The sequence below is a fragment of the Eublepharis macularius genome, chromosome 11, assembly GCF_028583425.1.
Source record: "Eublepharis macularius isolate TG4126 chromosome 11, MPM_Emac_v1.0, whole genome shotgun sequence".
Lineage (NCBI taxonomy): Eukaryota > Metazoa > Chordata > Lepidosauria > Squamata > Eublepharidae > Eublepharis > Eublepharis macularius.
In genome coordinates, this window is record NC_072800.1 from 80,833,498 (window position 1) to 80,854,108 (window position 20,611).

The following is a 20,611-nucleotide window of genomic DNA, read 5'->3' on the forward strand; positions in this document are numbered from 1 at the left end:
TAATGGAGTTTATGTTCTCTTGGGTTTTCTATTCTAACACTGCATAATAGAGTGAATGGTAATTCTGCTCCTCATGCCACAAAAGTGAGAGCCAGAATGGTATACTTGTTAGAGAGTTAGACTAGGATGTGAGAGACCCAGGTGTGTTGCTAAGGGGCAATGCTTCTTTTGGACTGAAGACAATAGACACACAAGTGTTGAAGGAAAACAGATTTATTAAATCCTTCCAATGATTTTACAAGAAATAAATGAATATGTACAGAACAGATAGTATGCTTACACCCCTGTACTGCTCTCAGGAACCCCAGCAAACAACCACAAGTGCACCCCTCGTTCATCACAATCTGGGGTTCTACTGTGTTCTCTGGCAGAATCCACACTTCCTTACCTTCCGCTTTTCATGTGCATTAATCGCGCTGGATTCTATCTATCCCGCAGTGTCCCAGTCCGTGTTCACATCCCTTCTCTTACTGCTGCTGCCTCGCACTATACTTCATCCACATCCCTGGTAGAATCGTGCAATATGGGGCGGGTTTAGATACGACGTCACAGATGATGACATCACGTTCATTTTTTTAAAAAAAATTCATCAGATTTCCGCTATAGCGGTTTTTTGCTAAATTGCTATGGCGAGGCCACACCCCTATGATGCCTGTGATTGGTTAATGTTATTCTATGCCTTCTTCTTTGAAATCCATTGGACCATTATTCTGGCGGGCTAATTTGAACTGATATTTAAGGTGAGGGTGATCCAAACTCTCCAAACGGGCAGACTAATTATTTGACACTTGAATGTAATGTTAGAATGATGGATTTCCGCTATAACAGTAATTTCAACAGTAAAAAAAAATTAATTTTAACAGCCACCGATATTTCCAACTCTCCAGCATCCTAAAAATAACACGGAAATGGAAATGACGCCACCCCTTGATGTCTCCGCGGGGATTTTGGAGCACCCCGATTAAGATTTATGGCCAGGATTGTGCAACAATGCTGGGAAAGTCCCCTTTTTAAAAAAGGGGGGAAGGGCGGGCAGGCAGGCATGCTGTGGAGAGAGTGGAAAAGCTCGATAATTGCACGGCAAACAGGGATGGTGTTCCGGAAAGGCTGCAAACACGGAAGTGGGGTGGTTTGAAGGGGGCGCTCTCCTTGTGAAACACTTCTATTTGTCCACGTCCATGGTGAGAACCGCGCAAGAGAAGCGTTTGAACGCATGACAAATTCGTCTGAGGCGCAACGCGAAAGACGCGAGAGAATGGCGGGATTGAGAAATGAGTATGTGAACAGCCCTCTGAGAAGCAAATAATGGGTGGGGGAAAAGCGGAAAAATTGAGAAGCGTGGATTCGGCCCTTGTTGAAAAGTAGAAGGAAACAGTTGCTAGTCTTTATATGAGTCATATAATATGAACAAAGTCCATGGTAAGAACCGCGCAAAAGAAGCATTTGAACGCATGACAAATTCATCTGAGGCACAACGCGAAAGGCGCGAGAGAATGGCAGGATTGAGGTAAGAGTATGTGAACAGCCCTCTGAGAAGCGAATAACGGACGGGAAAAAAGTGGCAGACTTGAGATGTGTGGACTTGGCCTTATATAGAAGCTGTATGGCTGCAGCTGTGTACTTGTTTCCCAATAACTGGACTTGGAGAGAAGTGATATATTCAAGGCCAACTGATACAGTCATGGCAAACATCCTAAAAGATCCTCTTTTTTTTTTTTATTTTAAAGATCCTCTTATCAGGTGCATGGTTTAACTCACAAACATCCCACTTCCCAATACAATGACAGGACATTGTGATCTGATAAGGTGGATACTGAGATGGAAAATGTGTTTTTAAGAGAGAAAAACATCTTACATTGCCAAAACAGAATGTTCAGGCCTGGCCTGCAAAGCACTCTGGGCGCACACACTGTGGCACACCACTAACTCCTTGAGTTCACAGTTGTCTTCCGCATGTGCCACACTGTACCAGGTTCAAATCTCCAATCTGCCATGGGAGGCTGCTGGGTGAACTTGGGCCAGTCACTCATTCGAATCTATCTAACAGAGTTGTTGTGAAGCTAAATGGAGAAGAACAGAATAATTTTGCAAACAGCTTTGTATTCTGTTTGGGGAGAAAAGCAGTGTATAAATATCTAAATAAATAAAGCATGGGAAATCACATTTCTTCACTGCTGGAAGAATGGCCACTGCATGCCTATAGGTGAACATCTTCCATATTTTGGATGCTGGAGATTTATAAAGAGGCAGAATTTCTTAGAGTTGGTGATTATGCTGGTCCCACAGAAAAAGAGATTTGTGTTCAATCAAATAAAAAGTTCTGTGCTTTATTTTCCAGAGGGAGTTTTAATAATCCACCTACAGTGAGGCAATCCTTTACTGAAACCTTATTAATAAATCCAGTTGTGCTTCAGGTAGCTAATCTCAAACCTTTCCTAGATCAAATGTTTGTTAACAGTAGTTTGACAACTTGGGTCCTTGTGGCCTTGATTCACACAGAGGTTGCACATTAATCATCTTAGTTCAGCTGAAGTCCATTGTTATAGTTTGAGACAAGCACAAGTTGATTTATTGTTGGGCTGGTGTGCTCCCGTGCCTGTTCCTATTGCATAATGCACCAGTACTGAAGATGGAAGTCTTCAACCTACCTCCAGCTGGATATAATATCTGAATGTAGCCACATTGATCTGCAATAGAATAGTAAGATTCAAGTCCAGTAGCACCTTAAAGACCAACAAGATTTCCAGGGTATAAGCTTTCAAGAGTGCAAGCTTCCTTTGTCATATACAAATCATACAATACATCTGAATGCAAGTGCCTTAACAAATGGAAGTTTGTTTTCTTCCCCCAGTAATCAAGAGCTGCTGTAGCATAGTGGTTAAGTGGTTGGGTTGTGAGTCAGCACTCTGCTCTTTGAATCCCACTGCTGCTATGAGCTCAGTAGGTGGCCTTGGGTAAGCCACTCCTCTCAGCTCCAGCTCCCCAGCTGTATTGTGGAGACAATAATAACACTCACTTTGTTCACTGCTCTGAGTGAGGCACTAATCTGTTTAGAAGAGTGGTATATAATATAAGCACACTGTTATTATTATAATCAGGATCCTACTTACTGGGAAAGAAACAAGCCTCAGTTTGTCAAGGTAGCTATGTTTAGATTTCACAAAATATTGTTCTGTTTTCACTTTTGGTATGCCATGCAGAAAGAGAAGGGATTGGACAGGGGACATGCAAGCCTCACAATTAACCAGTTTCATCCCATCACAAATAAACTCCGATTTGTACATGAAATCTGGATACAGCCTTTGTGCATGGAACTCCTTTTTCTGTGATAAAGCACTCTGAGTCTTCATAGGAGCTGACGAAAAGCCAACATTTGTGGGTCTGGATATTCATGACCACAGGAATATCTTGACCATGATTTTTCAGAAGTCACATTGATTTAGTTTGCTTGCCACTAATTTTAGGTATGCTTATGATTCTAACTCATGGCATTTTTAATGAAAGTGTGCTGGCTTCAATGATCTGTAGAGACTTCAGAAGGCTAACTGTTGGTAATAACAGTTTTTATGTTGTGTACCATAATTGTAGTTGATAGTGTCTGGAAAAAAATCAATTTTTCCCATTTAGATGTGGATAGTCTAATATTCAATAGTCTGCAAGGGATAAAGTACTGTGCACTTCGATGACACTTTCTTTCTGAAGGGTCAGTTTACTTAACCGAACTATGGCGGGGTATGAACTTTTGTGAGTCACAGCTCACTTTGAGTTGTGACTTAGAAAGCTCATACCCTTCCACAAATTTTGTTAGTCTTATAGGTGCTACTGGACTCTTGTTGTTTTCTACTGCTGCAGAGTGCAGACTAACACAGCTGCCCATCTTGACCATTCTTTAGAATGAGAGGTTTAAAGTTTGTCCTTGGTCAATACAATGAAGAACTCAAAAGTAACAAACAATTTTAAAAAATCTTAAGATGGTGGCAAAATGTGATTGAACAGCAGCTCTCTCTGCAAAAGAATGTCTTTTGCTTGAACAAGAACCTGAAAGTTGTTTCTGTTCAGGTGCAATCGGATTTGGAGTAGCTTCCGTGTTAGGACTAGAACTGCTTTGCTCCCCCACCCACCCCGTTGTCGGATATCTTTGCTCTCTGACTCAAAAATCCAAACTCTTTTGATGCCTGCTCACAGGATATCTCTTTGCTTTTCCTCTCCCTCCTTTCCCTCCAGCCTGCCTTTGCTTCCTCATCCAGTAGGGTTAGCTATTGCCATTGTCATGCAACCAGAGATGCCAGCAAAAGGAATCCACAAATCCCTGTCATCAATGGCAATTCAGAACTGCAAAAGAAAAAAGAAAAGGTCTGCTGCAGGGTTATCCTGTGAAACCCCTTTAACTTTGAAGTAAGGCAGAGTAGTCGGGTCCAAAAGTATTCAGCTACCATAAAGCAACGCTGAAATGGCCCTAGCACAAAAAGGCTGTGATCCCATTTCTTTGATTAAAAAATAACTATGTTTGGAAGTTGAGTCTAGGTTCCATACAATGGTTCTTCTATACTGTCGTCTTTGCCTGAAATACGATGCTAAATTCTAATAAATGCTGATTAATGTAACATGCTGCACAATTATTACTATTGTTCTTAATGGTCTAAGAACACATTAGGATTGCATCATTTACCCATGTTATGTCTTACCTGGGATTTCAGGTTGCATCTTTTATATGCATCCCATGGGGATTTTGTCCTTTTATCCTAGGAATTTCTTTGGCCTTGAGGAGGAGACTTGCTGTGAAACAAAGTCACTCCTGATTTTAAATAAGTCAGACTTGGCTAACTTTAGACAGAGTGGTATGATCCAATTAAGTCTTTTTTGGACATTTCTGAATTCAGCTAAACTGGATTTCCAGTCTGTTTTCCAGACTGTTGTTTAGAGCTTTCACTACAAAGATGCCAAGGAACAGAACAATGCTGCTGTCTCCATCCATAGAGCATCATGGCTAGTAGCGGCTTTAAATTTAATATCGGAAGTTCCAGTTGTGTATGATTCTAGACTGTGACCTTTTATTGGCTACCAAAGAGAGGATGCTTTCAGACTAGGGCTACTGCTCTTAATAGCATATTTTTAATACGGATTTTTAAAAAGAACATAAATTGTTTCCTATCAGCCTGGTAAGAGACTGCTGGAGCATTCTTGTTACCAATCCGGGCTGTGATTGACAGTTGTACCCAATTTGTATAAGATGATTCTTTTGTTATTCTTCTTGAGAGACTTATTTGCTTTCAAGAGAGGTAGAGAAATTACTAATCACCCAAGCCCTGAGAGTACCCAGACTTTTTTTTTTAAAAAAAGGGTTTGCTTAAAATCCAACGTTCTAACTAGCATGTATCTTTTGTAAATTCTCTGCTAAGATACTGTTTCCACATCTTCTGCTGGCTATTTAAAGTTGTGCACTCAGAGCACTGAAAGGATCCAAAAAGCCTTGTGGGTAGGTAAAAAGTACCTGCCATGTTTCCTTCCCAACAGCACTGAAAGCCCTTCTGGAAAGTCTCTTTATCTTCATGAGCACCATTTAGGAAGGCTAAAGAGAAACTGTTGTACATGTGGTTCCTTGGTTCCCTGTGTGAGACATCTTTACTTTGTACACTTCTAAATTGTTTCCCAGTGCATATAATGTTTGGATCTTTGGCTTGAAAATGTTATAGTAGTGTGTTTTCATGGCTGCAGCACCCCCTCCCCGCAATGTACAGTGTATACTAGATCTCGCACTTAGTTTGGTTCAACTGTCAGCTGAAAATAACATTTTTGAATAGAGAGGAAAGAAATAAGAAAACACTTCATACTTTTAAAATGTTGAGAAATTGTTTATTATTATAGATCATGTATTATTTATCACACTAATAGCTATTGGGATGTTTTGCTTGAACTTCTGGTTTCTTAAAAATTGCTGAATATAGTATGACATTGATCACAGAGTTTAATGTAAGGATCCTTTGTTACTGGTGCACAGAGATCATATGTTGTTTGCACTAGAACGGAGCCAGGATATTGATGCTTTTCTTCTTCCCCTTCCCCAGCATTGTACAGCTGTGTTGTTCAATTCTAAGGAAGGTGGGCATGACCACTGCAAAGCTTAGCTTCCATTATTTCTAAAGTAACTTCATAGTCCTTATGTATGCCAAGATAGATTTGGTAATGTATACAAAGCATGGTATATAAAGCCAGTTTGGTGTAGTGGTTAAGAGCGCGGGACTCTAATCTGGAGAGGCGGGTTTGATTCCCCACTCGTCCACTTGAAGCCAGCTGGGTGACCTTGGGCTAGTCACGGCTCTCTCAGTAATGACATACTTTGTAAACCGCTCTGAGTGGGCATTAAGTTGTCCTGAAGGGCGGTATATAAATCAAATGTTGTTGTTGTTGATACCTCAAAAACCATGGATAAGACTGAATAAGGTTTCTAATAGCCAGAAAGCAGGGCAAATGTCCATTTGAAGAGGAGGAGCAGAATATTCCTGTGATCCACTACAAATTAGGAATCAAGACAATTTGCATAATTGATAGGTTGCAGAATCCAGCTGTACTTTGATGTAACATGTAACTAGACGTTGCTTAAATATGTGATTAAAACAGGGAGCATCAATGATAGGTATTTTTATGGAGTTCTCATGCTGACTAATTAGAAATGGTCTGCATAGAAAAATGCAACTTGCCTTTTTCTTTCTAGGTTGATACCATCCCTCCTGACCCTATAATTAACTATATGGTACATAATTCTAAAGGAAGAGCATCTGATTTGACACATTCAACGGCAGCCCACTTGAAATATACTGAAAACCTCCCAATGAGAACCTTCAACCAACCACAGAAAGATATGTTTCCAATGAAGCCAGAAGAAGAGTTTGATAGAAAGGCACTCTTGTCAGCATTAAATGCATACATCAGTCAAAAGGTCGCAGCTAACAACCTTGATGGAAGTTTTTCTCTTAGCAGGACTAAAGCAATTTCCTCCTATAACAATATGCTCAAGCCTCCCCCGATGGACCACCTTGATGGAACATTGCCCAAGGAGAAGACAGGAGATTTTAAGATGAGAACATCATTTCAACAAAGGCCTGGATCTGTATTGATAGTACCTGGCTCTGCACAGGGTGACGTGAGAGCCCCTCTAACTGGAGTGGATGGTAAGGGATCTATTTATTTTAGTTATTTATCAATCTCTTATCTGATGTCCTAGACCCGAGATTTTCAAACTGTGTTCTAGGGAACTGTGCACCATGTTAGTCCACAGTAGAACAGCTGGATTTTAATCCAGTGGAACCTTAAAGTTCAACAAGATTTTAGGGAGCTTTGACTCTCACAAGCTTACACTCTGAAAACTTTATGATTTCTTGAAAGTTTATTGAGTGAAGGAGAATATGAGTAATAATAGACAAACATCCTCAAAAGACAATTTGCCATCGTTGTTCATCTTTCCTTCCCTTTCAGTGCACAGTTGAACAAGAGGGACAGGGCGTGATTTGGAGTATACAGTGTCAGTCCACATGGGGTGCTGGTGATGCTGAACAGGCCTTACCAATGCCTCTGATTGCACCCTAGGATTCTTCCCAGAATCCTCCACAATACAGAAAGTATAAGAATGTATGAGAGGCGTCCTGCTGGATAAGACCAGTGGTCCATCTTGTTTCATGTAGCAGTCAACCAGTTGCCCTGGATGGCCAGCAAACAAAATATAGAGGCTAATGCCCCCAATATTGCCTCCTAGCATTCAAAGGTTTACTGTCTGTGGATGTGAGGGTTTGCTTTAGTCATCATGGCTTAGTAACCACTGATGGACCTGTCTTCCATGAATCCATATCTAAGAATCTAAGAGGTGCCAAAAGGGTTATGCGGCAGGTTCACAAAGTTTTCTTAGGAGTTAAGAAATCAATGACAAAACTGCAAGGAGAAAGTTTGAAACCTGCTGTTGCAGACAAAGGAAAATTAGTGTAAGTTGCTAACAGTTCATTCCTAAGAAAAGTTATACCCTTCTAAGTCCATTGAAGTCAATGAAGTTAAAAGGGTGAAACTCTGGTGGTTAGGCCTTTGGAGGCCATTGTCAACCTATCTTTGAGCTCCAGAGTATTTCTGAGAGTGCTTAAGGAAGTGGTGGTGAAACCGCTCTTGAAAAAACCTTCTCTAGGCCCCCAATGACCCATCCAGTACCCGCCAAGTTTTGAACCTCCCGTTTCTGAGAAAGGTGATGGAACGGGCAGTGGCAGAACAGCTGCAGGTTTTCCTGAAGGATTCCTCTGCCCTGAACCCATTTCAGTCCAGCTTCTGTCCAGGCCACAGGACGGAGACAGTAGTGGTCGACCTCACAGACGATCTTCGCAGACACCTGGGGCAAATCCACATTACTCATTCTAAGTCGCATGTTCCCCGCATTCCCCACGCAATCCGGAGTGCCGGTCACATTACCTCATTAAACAGACGCATTTCATTCGCATTTCTCCTGAATATGTGGTCACAGGTTTTCAACGGGAGTTTCACGGTGGCCGTGAACGGGCCAATGTGCAATTTACGCGGTTTTTTTAAAAACCACCCCCCTTCCTGTCTCTCCGGCCGTTCCAAGAGTTCCTATTGGCTGATTCAACTTGCAAGTGCTCTGTAGTCTGCAAAAGACTGTTTTTGACTTCATAGCATTGGATTTATTGATTATGCTGTTTCTGAATCAAATCTGGTAGTTTGAAAAATCATTTTGGGGTGAATCCATCCTCAGAACGGACTCGCAAAACTTCCTTTTTAACTGTTTTTTATTTTTTTTATTTTATATTACTGTAATATCGAAATTACGAAATATCGAAATAATGACACTCCAAGGAAGTGACACTTCAGTAAAATTCAGGCACTGAACTGTCCTGCATAGGAAATGCCCACGAAAGCTTCCCACATGCTTCCAAATTTCCAAAAAAGAAATAGGAGAGAGCCATCAGTGCTGTCAGTGGGGGAAAGAGAGGCATCATTATCTTCAATGATGTTTCTTTATAAGGCAAGATCGAAATAACGGAAAAGTGCGCTCAAAAAAATTTAAAAAAATGGGCGGGAAAAAAAGGTCCTGCTCAAAAAAGCGGTTTTCTATCGGCCGTGTGACCGGAGGGACACGCGAGAAAGACGGATTGGAAGCAGGAATGTGAACGAAGAGGAAAAAAACGCGGATTGGAGGCAAACGGAAGATATCCGATAAACATGCGGGTAATGGGTGAATGCGGATTTGACCCTGGACTGAGTTGGGCCAGTGCTGTTGGTACTGCTAGATCTCTCAGCAGCGTTTGACACAGCTGACTACGATTTGTTGACTCATCACCTCACTGATGTAGGGATAGAAGGGTTGGCCTTACAGTGGTTTGTCTCCTTTCTCCACGGTTGAGGACAGAGGGTGGCGCTTCGGGAGAAGTTATCAACATGCCACCCATTGGTGTGTGAAGTCCTGCAAGGGGCGATTCTTTTCCCTCTCCTATTCAATCTTTATATGTGCCACCTCGCTCAGTTGGCAGAAAGTTTCAGACTGGGCTGCCATCAGTGCACTGATGACACCCAGCTGTATCTGTTGATGAATGGCCAGCCCCTCGGCCCTGGAGGTATTAATTTGGAGGCCGTGTCTGGATGGGTGAAGCAGAGTCGACTGAAGCTGAATCCTATGAAGATGGAAGTCTTGTACTTGGGCTGGGGGTCATTAAGTTCAGGAATCTGGCTCTCAACTTTTGATGGGGTGCCACTTGTACCTGTACCAGCAGTCAGGCACCCTGGAGTGATGCTGGATACCTCCCTTTCCATGGAGGCCCAGATCACGGCAGTTGCCCAGTCTGCCTTTTCCCATCTCCAGCAGGTTAGGCAGCTTGCCCCCTACCTTTCGACAGTGATCCATGCAATGGTCACCTCCAGGTTGGACTATTGTAACTTGCTGTATGCTGGGCTTCCCTTGGGTCTGACCCAGAAATTGCAGCAGGTTCAGAATGCTGCTGCGCGTGTCCTAACTGGAACTCCATATAGGGCACACATTACTTCCATCTTGCAGCAGCTACACTGGCTTCAAAGTGTTGGTTTTAACCTATAAAGCCCTGAGTGGACTGGGACCAGCATACCTGCAAGACTACCTCTCGCTGTATGGACCTGGAGAGCACTTAGATCTGCAGATAAACATCTGCTGGTGATCCCCGGCCCCAAGGAGACTCAACTGGCCTCGACCAGAGCCAGGGCTTTCTCAGTCCTGGCTCCCACCTGGTGGAACTCTCTGTCTGTTGACACGTGGGCCTGCCGAGACCATCTATCTTTTTGGCGGGCCTGTAAGATGGAGATGTTCTGCCAGGCATGTGATTGAGGCCATTTCTATGCTATCTGTTGAGCCTCCTTTCCAGTCTTCTCTTGGAATGTTGTTTCCCCCCTTTCCCTTCCCTCCCCCCTGTGTAGTTGGGGCGACTGTTGTGTTAATGAAGACTATCATCTTGGGGATTGAAATTTGTATTTTATGATTGTATATTTTTAGCTGGATTTTAACTTGCATCTTATTTTGATGTAACCCACCCTGAGCCTGCTTGCAGGGAGGGCGGGATAAAATTGAATAAAATAATAATAATACTAGAAAATAATAGTTTTAGGTGGGTAGCCATATTGGTCTGCAGTAGAACAGCAGAATATGAGTCCAGTGGCATGTTAGAGACCAACAAGATATTCAAAATGTGAGCTTTCAAGAGTCAGAGCACCCTTCTTCAGATACCTGAAGTCTCTGTGGACCAAGCTAGATGTGACAATCGGAGATCCAGGAATAGGAATTCTGCTATTTTTAATTTTTTAAATGCAGTTGCACAGGAGCTCCAGCCCTGTAGAGAGATTTTTAACTCTATGCATCTGCACTATTTTTGCCATGTGAATCCCCCCCCCCCGCATTATTTCTTTGCAGGAGAATACCAGGCTGCTGTGTGGTGAGAAGTGAGTTTAGGTCTTTGTTCCCATGTAGTTTTTGAAATCTGAGTCCCTTTAGGGCTGCCTGATTTGGGGTGGCGGGGGGGGGGATAGATACTGGTACTATATGGGTACCTATACACTTTTCTCTGTGGCACAAATAATAGCCTGGGGTGAGGGAATTTAGATTATAAAAGCTGCAATTGCATACTTGCAATTTGAAGTTTAAAAAGGGGGGAGAATATTCTCATATCTTTTGTCATCACATTTTATTTGACTCTAATTCACATGGTTTGTCATCAAGATGAATGAAGGATTCTAGAACATCTTGTACAGTGGAAAAAGCACTGCTGAAATAAAAATCACAAGGACTACTTTAGCAAGCTGCTCCACATGCGCATCTCTTCAGCCAGTGACTACAATTTTAAGGGATAACTTGCATATGCAAAGCCACCATTAGAGGCTGTACACAACACCAAGCATCACTTGACTTCCTCTTAAGTTGAGTTCTTTTCAACGGGGTCAGTTCATACACTCAGCATCGACAGAAGGGATGAAGAATCAAATGTCAAGTGATGGGACATGCAGAGAGAAAACGGGGAGCCTGGGTAGTTCTGGCTGTTGGAACTTCTCTTAGATCTCAACCAAGGACTAATGCTATGGTTCAGAATGTTGGAAAAACTGATGATCAGTGTTTGTAAATTAACATTAATATGATGTGTGACATTTTAGTTCATTCATCACAAAATGGTGTGTTACGTATGCTGTATTTTAATAGGCTTTTTTACATACCACTTTCACACATCTATTTTCTCTTAAATATGAAACTTACAGAAATGTTGCTATTTCGTTAGAGAGCCCACTGTGTTCATGCTCAAAGTGACAGCATTCATAGATGAGTACCTGCCTAGTAATAGGTTTCAAAAACCAAATGTTTATGCAAAGTCTAGGTGGCACTGCACATCTCTGAAAGAGGACTGCTATTAAAGCAAACCAGTCCATATTGCTTTCATTATCATACCCGCTCCTACTTCTCCTTTCTTTGCAGGAATCAATAGAGAACAGGTACTTAACACTCACACTGAACAATATGTGCTGCAAAATATACTGGATTTTCCCAATTTAGCTTCCATGGGTATAATGTATCCAGGAGTAACTTTTCATTGTGTGAATATAATATTTAACATTTTCTTTTGAATACAAACTTATAAACCATCTGAAATTCTTTCATGCATATTCTGTTTTGTCTCTTGGGTGCCTAAGCGACCAATGTATTTACCTCCAGATATAGATGAGATTTTCTCTAAGGCTAAACAATAGCTTAAAGGGTACTTAGTCATTTTTAGTAAATTCAAAACTAACTAGCAGATTCCTTTTGCTATAAGTAGGTTCTACATGATGAACAGATCTTGACTTAATCCTTGCTTGTTACCTGGTGCTGTCCTTGCCATAATGCAGGCCAAGATACCAGCTGGGTGTCTATGCAAGAGACAGGGGAAATGACAGTGGGATATGCACCTTTGTGTGTGATCATCTGTCAAGTGAATACTAACCTAGCCATAGTTAAAATAAAGTGCTTATCTTTTTTAATCAAAATCCCCAAGGAATTTCCAGACAAATCATCTGTAGAAAATACTACGAAACTCATTAGATTTTAAGTCCCTTTATACTTTAATAGTTTATTTTCTTTTGAAACCTTTAGTCTAGTCATTTTCTACCATATTTTCTGGTATACTTAATACACTACATTGTCCAGAACTGCTCTCAGTTGCATCTTTGGTTGCTCTTAGCCTTTCAGTGATCAGAAACCGTGGTTGTACAGCAGATAACAGTATTTAATATTCTAAGTCTAAACATACAGAGTCTTGTGGTACCTTAAAATATGTATCTGAAATGGTCTCTAGTCCATAAATCTTATGCTGGGATATAAATGTGCTAGTCTTTAAAGTGCTACTAGACTCCTGTTTGTTGTTTTTGCAACTCATGGCTACAACTCCAGTATTATAGACCTAGTGGTTCCTTAAGATGCCAGTCACCTTTCACAAGGAGCTTATCTTCAGGAGGGTGTTTCTTTTTCAGGCACTCCTGGCAGCTGCCTAGAGTGAGAAAAACACATACATCAGAGAAGGCAGGCAGCTTTTCTATCTCCTTTATATTAAATGAACCAGAAAAATCCACCAGAAGTCTTTTAGTGGACTCTGAAGTTGGGCCGTTGGCAATTCATTTTTTCCTGTGTGATTTTCTTTTCCCTTATTTTCATTTTGCTTGAGACTGTGACTGTGCTTTGCTGTACACTATGGAACCTGCAGAAGTAGACTGATAAGCCTGATAGAAAGAATGGAAAATAAGTTGAAAATGAAGGGAAATGAAATGGCAAGTTTGTACTAATAGGTTTTTCTTCAGCAATCCAGCTTTTTTGGGATGATGCAACGTTACTGAAACCAATTTGCAGGGGAGAAAGCTCACTATCAAGTAATGTTTTTTTTAAAAAAAAATCCTGCATCGTTCTCTGTACTGAACAATGTATGCACTTGGTCTTTGGTGTAAGATGTGTAAGGCACTCTGAATCTCAAGCTGGGACTCTGGTGGCAGGATCTAGCCACCTCACTGTTTGATACCACTATGGAAGGAGCTGCTGCTCTCTGCCACATCTCAGTATCACTACTGTAGATGGCCCAAGGATGGTACCAGTTCAGAGTGTAGTAGTAGTTGAAGCATCAGACTAGGTCTACGGAGTCTCATGTTCAAATTCCCACTCAACCGTGAGGGTCACTGGGTGGCCTTGGGCAGATCATTCTTAGTCTAATTTACTTTACACTGTGATTGTAAAGATAAAGTGGAGGAATGCATTGCTGCCATGAGCTACTCAGAGTACAGCATAAAAAGTACAGCATAAAAAGATAACACTAGGGGCCAATATAGTTTCTCAAAAGCAGATTGTGATTTGGCTCAATCCATTGCTTAAGTGCAGATTGAGTTGTTCTAAAACTATCTATCCTTACTTACCTGACTGGTTGCCTTGTTGGCCTTAACTGACTGTTGACAGGACACAATGGTGACATTCTACATTGAGCCTGATTTAAATTTTTTGTGTGAGATAAATTCTTTCCATAGCAATGTATTATTTATTGAAGACTCTGGCAGACAGGGGCGGCGCTAGGGTTTGCCACGCTCGCGGCTGGCCGGCCAAGCGCCCCCCCCCCCCCCGCATGCACGAGCACGTGCACACCTGCCTGCGTGATGACGTCATGCGTGATGTCATCACGGGAGCGCACGTGCTGCCGCCGGCCCAATAGCTGCGGCGGGCGGCCTCCGAGCTCTCCCGCTCGGTTGCCCCCGCCGCAGCAGATGTCTGCCCGTGGTGGCTGCGCCCGGCCGGGGGCTTGTGCTGGCGGCGGCGGCGGCGCGGGGTGGGAGGAATAGGAGGCTTCTGCTTTGGGGGGCGCGCTCTCACCCCCCGCGCCTCTTCCAGCGCTCCCTCCGGCACCCCGCGCCTGCGGCCACCGCCTACCTGGCCTCAATAGGTGCGCCGCCCCTGCTGGCAGATAACTGCTCTCATATAGAAAATAAAGAATTGGCTCCTAGTGACCAGGCAGATATGCTTTATAAATATTTGGGCTTTTTTTCTGAGGGACAAGTAATTAACATTTCATCTTCATTCTTCTGTGCATCCCCACATTAGGACTGCACATGTTCAGGCCTGCCGATGGAGAAACTTAGCTTCTTTAGAGCTCCATTAGGGGCCACTTCTCCCTGGTCACGTAGATTAACCGGTTTTCCCACCTAAAACGAGTCATGTGACCTAGGAGGAGCGACCCACCCCCACCCAGTTCTCTCTTAGCTGCTGCAAAGAGAGGAACTTTGCTTCGAGCTTGTTCGTGCTTCTTCTAATTCATCAATCTTCTAACATATATCTTCAGTTAATGACCTTTGGACTGAACTTTAACTTTGTTTAAGAATCCCGATTCTGCCTTGGTGAGTTTGGACCATGGTTTGTCTCAAGCTGAACAAGTCGGGAGCTGTTGTGGTGAGTCCTCCATAATGTCGGAGAAATTGCTGTTCAAGCAGTGTACCCAGTGAGGTATTAAGATGACCAGATCGGATCACCATAACCTGTGTTTCCTGTGCCTGAGAGAGGGGCATAAGGTGAGCGCATGCTCCTTTTGCCAACAATTTATAACTAAGGCCAGGAATGAGAGGGCCCAATGCCTCAAGGCTGCATTGTGGAATAAGGTTTTCTCCAGAGCCAACCCGATAACGGGTCAGAAATCGGCCTCTAAAGGGCACTCAGCTGATTCTTCTAAGAGAGCTGACCAGGCAACAGTGACGCTGGATCAACAATCCAGAGCAGGATCCGTGACCTCTGTGCAGTTGACTCCAAGATTGGATCCGACTGTGTTGAAAGCTTTGGTTCCGCATACTACCTAGGAACCGAGGTCCTCGTCAGAATCGCCTACAAAGAAGCCCAAGAAGACAAAGCATTCGTCAAAGTCTACCTGAAGCCAAGAACGGAGCTGAGAGCATCAGAGCCGATCCAAGGAACATTGTTCGGAGGACAAAGTCATTATGCTTCCTCCCAGGATTCCTTTGCCACACCTTCATTCTTCAGGACTCTCAGCATTGGAAAGTGAGTCGTGAGGGCTGGATCAGGCTTTGTTGGGGGTGGAGTCCAGCTTGTGGACCATCGAAGATGGCTTCGAATCCACCTCATTTGCCGAACTGGCTCCAGTGGGTGAGTCTTTTGGTTGGATCCAAGGTGCTACTCCTATAGCACAGTCCCCGACTCCAAGTCAAAACAGTGAGTGTGGATCCAAGCGTGTTCATTCTTCGGAGCCGAAGCGGTTGATTCAATGTAAGCACCATTTGTCCTGTTGTATTCCCCTCCCATATCACTGTCATTGGGCTGGAGGCCCTCATGGGTTTGATGCATTGGATCCAAGGCCATCCACATTGTGGGGAAAAGCTTGGCTCCCTCCTCTGTCTCCTTCTCAACTTCAGCACTCTTATGATTCTGAAGAAGAGGATGCTGATTACCATCCAGAACCATCTGACAATGGATCTAAAGTATTGGAACTATCACTGGATGAGAATGTGGCACCATCCTCAGGGTCTCCTTATGAAGTTCTATGTTTATATGCAGAGCAAATGGTCAGGGTGGCTGAAGCCCAAAGTCTTTCCCTAGCAATGTGTTATTTATCAGAGACTCTGGCAGATAACTGCTCTCCTATAGAAAATAAAGAATTGGCTTCTAGTGACCAGGCAGATATGCTTTATACATTTGTGCTTTTTTTCTGAGGGACAAGTAACAGTGCAATCCTAAACAGGGTTACTCCAGCCTTAGCCCATTGATTTCAGTAGGGATGTTAATTGCATGGTAAAATTTACCTTTTAAAGTGACTTTTATGTGCCAGATTTAAAATGAAGACTCACTTTAATTCTATTATTTGCAGCAAACTATATCTATAATATTAAAAGAGAGAAGAAAGATATCAAGAATTCAGGTAGAAGCAAGTGTGTATATTTGCAAACATGCCCAGAGCAGGACTCCCTTGTTCTTTAATCTTACACCATTCTGCTGAAAATCAGCTAGATTAATAGTACAAAGAAGAGACTGCAAATTAAAAATGATTCTAGAATTATATAAGATTAATGGCAATTACTCTAAGTTAAAATGTGGGTGAGTTTAAGAACCCAAATTATCCCCAGTCTAGTATCAATATTTTTGCACAGTTAATCCACAGTTTTTAAGAGTTTTGCAGTTACTTTTGTTTACTTAACATATATTTCATCTGCAGTATCTTAGTATTTTCCCATTCAGACTTCTGTTAATAACATGTTTAGAAGTCTGTTGTTTGATTTTCTTTGTAGATACATTTCTAAGAAATCCAATCTACCTGCTATTTCTTATCCTGTCTCAGATGCCATCTTCTATTTATGTTCTTTGGTGTCATTGATAAACTCACTTCCCCCATTCCATCTACAGTTGACATATCAGAGCAAAATGTAGCTAAAATTCTCATTTGAAAAGTCTTCTTTAGCAAGAGCCAATTTAGTCCAGAAATATTTTTTTAAAAGGATTTTAGTATTACCAATCGCTATGAAGGACCTGGTTAGAAATAATCACTCTGATATTTTATTTGTGGACACTGATGAAAATTAGGTTATAATAATCAATTTGTACATTTAATTATGTTTAATCGCTTTACAGGAAAAAAAAGCCAAGATATTTACATTAATTCCATGATCGAGATTCATGTCCTAGCCGGGCTGGAGATTTTGTGTACCTAGCTGGATCTAACTTGGCTGCCTCTCTTCCTATGCTCCCAACACAACAACTTCACTCATTTGAACAAGGCTTTCTGCAGGTGCCACCTGGCAAATGGGCAAAATCAACAGCTGCCTGTACACATGCATTCTCTGTGGTGGCCCCCATCTTATGGAATAGCTGGCCTGAAGAGATCAGGAAAGCTCTCGCTCTATTGGCTTTCTGCAAATTACATAAAACTGAATTATTCAGGAGGATTTTTCTACACCAGTCATAGGGCTGTGCTGTAAGGAAATGGTTCAGAGATATGCTTTGTAGACCATATTGTTGCTGCAAGTGGGTCCTACTGGGTAGTTTCTGCATCATTTCAAATGCCATGTTAACTTGCTTATGATTTATTTCAGCATTATTGCAGCTCTGTATCTGATTCCTGCTTATTTTCAAATTTCTGCAATCCAGAAATCTGTTTTTTCAATTTCTGAACCATTGATCTTATTGACTTATGCTTTGTAACCTACCTGCATTTCAATGAGAAAGGCAGACTAAAATAATATAATTTTAAAACATCTTGGTAGCTCAGCCAAAGTAGCAAAGCTGATGAGCAGCTGGTAGAGGGCTCAGACACCAAGGTGACATGATGCCAAAGCTGCTGAACTGTGGCTAGAATGGGGGAACTTTTTTTTGTGATACCAAAGAACATAAATGGAGGATGACATCTGAGACAGAATAAGGAAAGCATTAGCAGATAGACTGCAAAGGGTAGTAGATTCCATGGTCAACAGCAGAGTCTTCAGCACCCAGGAGAGCGCTGCGTGAGAACTCTGTTGATAGCTCCAAAGGTGCTCCAAATATATTCTGGGCAAGCGTAATGACTGCTGGAAACTCTAAGGACACAAACTGAAACTACATGAGGTTAAAGCATGGAAGTCTCAGTTGAACAGCTTCTTTTTGTGCTGCTTGTCTTGCGCAGCTGGGGACTTGGAGGGGATCTTAGGTAGTTGTTCGACTGATGTAGCATGGATTTTGGACTCCTTACTTGAGAGCTCCAAAGAACTAGTTCTGGGTTTAGATGCTGACAGCCTATTTTTGAGAGAGGTCTGTTGGAATGCTTCTCTTGGGATGTCATATTAGGCAGAATTGGAAGCTGTGTGTCCTTTGGGGCAGATTCCTGAAATTCATTGTAACAATTGGTGGTGCCTGGAAGCTGGGCGGAGATATCCAGAAATCCTCCTGCTGCTTTCTGTTTTTTCAGTGGGGGATTCCGCATGATCAATTTTGATCAGACTTTCTGAGCAGTCATGCCACGGTGGAGTCCTACGAATCCACTTCTCCCCGATTCCACATTAGGCTTTTGTTTCGCACATTTCATCGGCTCAAAGTCCATCATGCGGAATTTTTGACAGGATAAAAATCGATTCCTCATCGTTTTTTCCGGGGGAAGTGTCGAATGATGCACATCTTCATTTTTTTTTATTTCCCCCCCCAAAAAAAGTTGCTACACATAAACGTTGCATCAAATAAACATATTGGATAGGCCAGAGCACTTCCCGCCGATATTGCGGAAGAGTATTGGCTATTGACATTTGGAGAGAAAATTGTTACCAATGACCCCGCGTCTATCTTTCCCGCTTTCCCGCGGTGTGGTTTAGTGATAGGTGTTGTGTTGAGGACGGTCTCTTTCTCCCTCCATGAAATGCCTAGACCACTAGTTGAACACTGAAGTCCCTCCATCACACTTTCACTCTACCTCAGAAACTGTCAGCTGTCAGCAAGCAACAAGTAACAAATTTGGCGTGTTGTAAAATGGACCCATTATTAGTCAGTTGTTGTCATGTGACACAGGATATGTTTCTGCATAGATTTGTAGAAACGTTGCAACTTTTTTTTACATTTTTTTTTAAAAAAAAAGAGGGGAAGGGAAAAGGTAGTGGGTGTAGCTTAGAAAACATGATTGGCCAATCAAATTAAGTTGATTCAAAGGGCAAGAGAAAAGAGCAAGGGTGGGGAGAACATCGGATAAAGAATTCCGCATGATTAAAATCCCTAATCTGCTGCGCATGGACGAATAAGTCGGGGAAAGCAGGATGGAAAAAAAACAGATAAAACGTGCAGTGACTTCGAATCTGCTGCTAGGATTGCCTTCCCACGTGTGGAAACACAAGAAAAAATCAAGGTCATTTAGAAGCTGAAGCAGGGAAAACCATTCATGTGGAATCACCCAGTGACTGCTCAGTATAAAATGGGTCCAGCTTGTTTGTAATTTTACTTAATAGTCTTTTAAACTGATCTAATACAAAGAACTCTGGCCCATTTTTACAGCAGCCATACTGTACATTGTTTGGCCATCCTCCTTATATGTATTTGCTCTAATACAGTCTCTACTTTTTAATCTGTACTAGCAATGTTGGTTGAGGATTACTGTGATTTATTTCTACAGTTTAGCTCCTTTTGTAAATCTTTTTTTGCAAGTCATGATGTAGGGTGAAAAGAAGGACTTCAGTTATGTGACAATACTAAATGCAGCAGTTTTGTCCCAGAGATATAGTCACACCTAGATAAGACATACTGGTATGTGACATTTTATCTAAGAAATGTTGTTTCACCAACGATTTATCCTAAATCAGTGATTCCAGTGGCCATGCTTGGTCCAATGAGATAACTTACTCAATAAGTTGTATAAGATTTATATAAGAAGACATTTCCATGAATTAATAAAACTTGTATGCACAGAATAATTGAACTTATTAAATTTGAATAAGAAATAGAAAAAAATTAAAAAATACTTCCAAGTAAATATTTATGAATACACTGAGAATAGTCAATAAGAGAATCAGTTTGGACTGAAGCTGGAGAGAACATGCTTTGCCTTTCTTTTCCCTTGTACATGATCTTTATGTTCGTGTTTCTGTCTTCCTCCCGCTGCCCTTTTCTAAGAAATATTTATTCAAGATGTTCTGAGGGACTTGAAGAAACATCATGTGGATGTAGATAAATTGAACCCACTGGAGCTGGATGAGATGGCTGATATAATTGCTGATGCCATTGAGGCTGTTGATGCAGATGAAGAAAAGAAAAATGCTGCTGGGAATGTTGAAGAAGAGACATTGGGAAAGGATGTGAATGCAGAAGGAAAAGCTGAATATGAGACAGGATTAATGGAAGAAGGTTATCAGATGCAAGGTACTAGATTCAACAGGGTAGATTCCCTCTATTGGCTTTTCTAAAGAAATTAAATTGTTTGACAATCCTTAAAACAGTTTCAAACAAGGAAAGCCTATCTGGTTATCTTTCTCACTGCTTGTTCACTGCCCCGCTCTTCTACTACTTGCTGACCTCTTCTGCCTTCCTGCCAGCTAGCAATCTCTGGCATTTGTTGCACTGTATTACCAGGGCAGGGTCCAACTAAGTTGCACTTGCCAC

At 42.0% G+C, this 20,611-nt stretch overlaps 1 protein-coding gene across 1 annotated transcript in view; it reads left to right on the forward strand.

The window, feature by feature from the left end:
- Nucleotides 1–20,611, forward strand: part of PTPRN2 (protein tyrosine phosphatase receptor type N2) — an 816,843-nt gene that overhangs the window by 307,549 nt on the left and 488,683 nt on the right. Inside the window, exons 6-7 of the mRNA XM_054990963.1 lie at nt 6,713–7,169; nt 20,126–20,371. Coding sequence (XP_054846938.1) covers nt 6,713–7,169; nt 20,126–20,371 — 703 coding nt within the window. The remainder of the gene's footprint in view (nt 1–6,712; nt 7,170–20,125; nt 20,372–20,611) is intronic.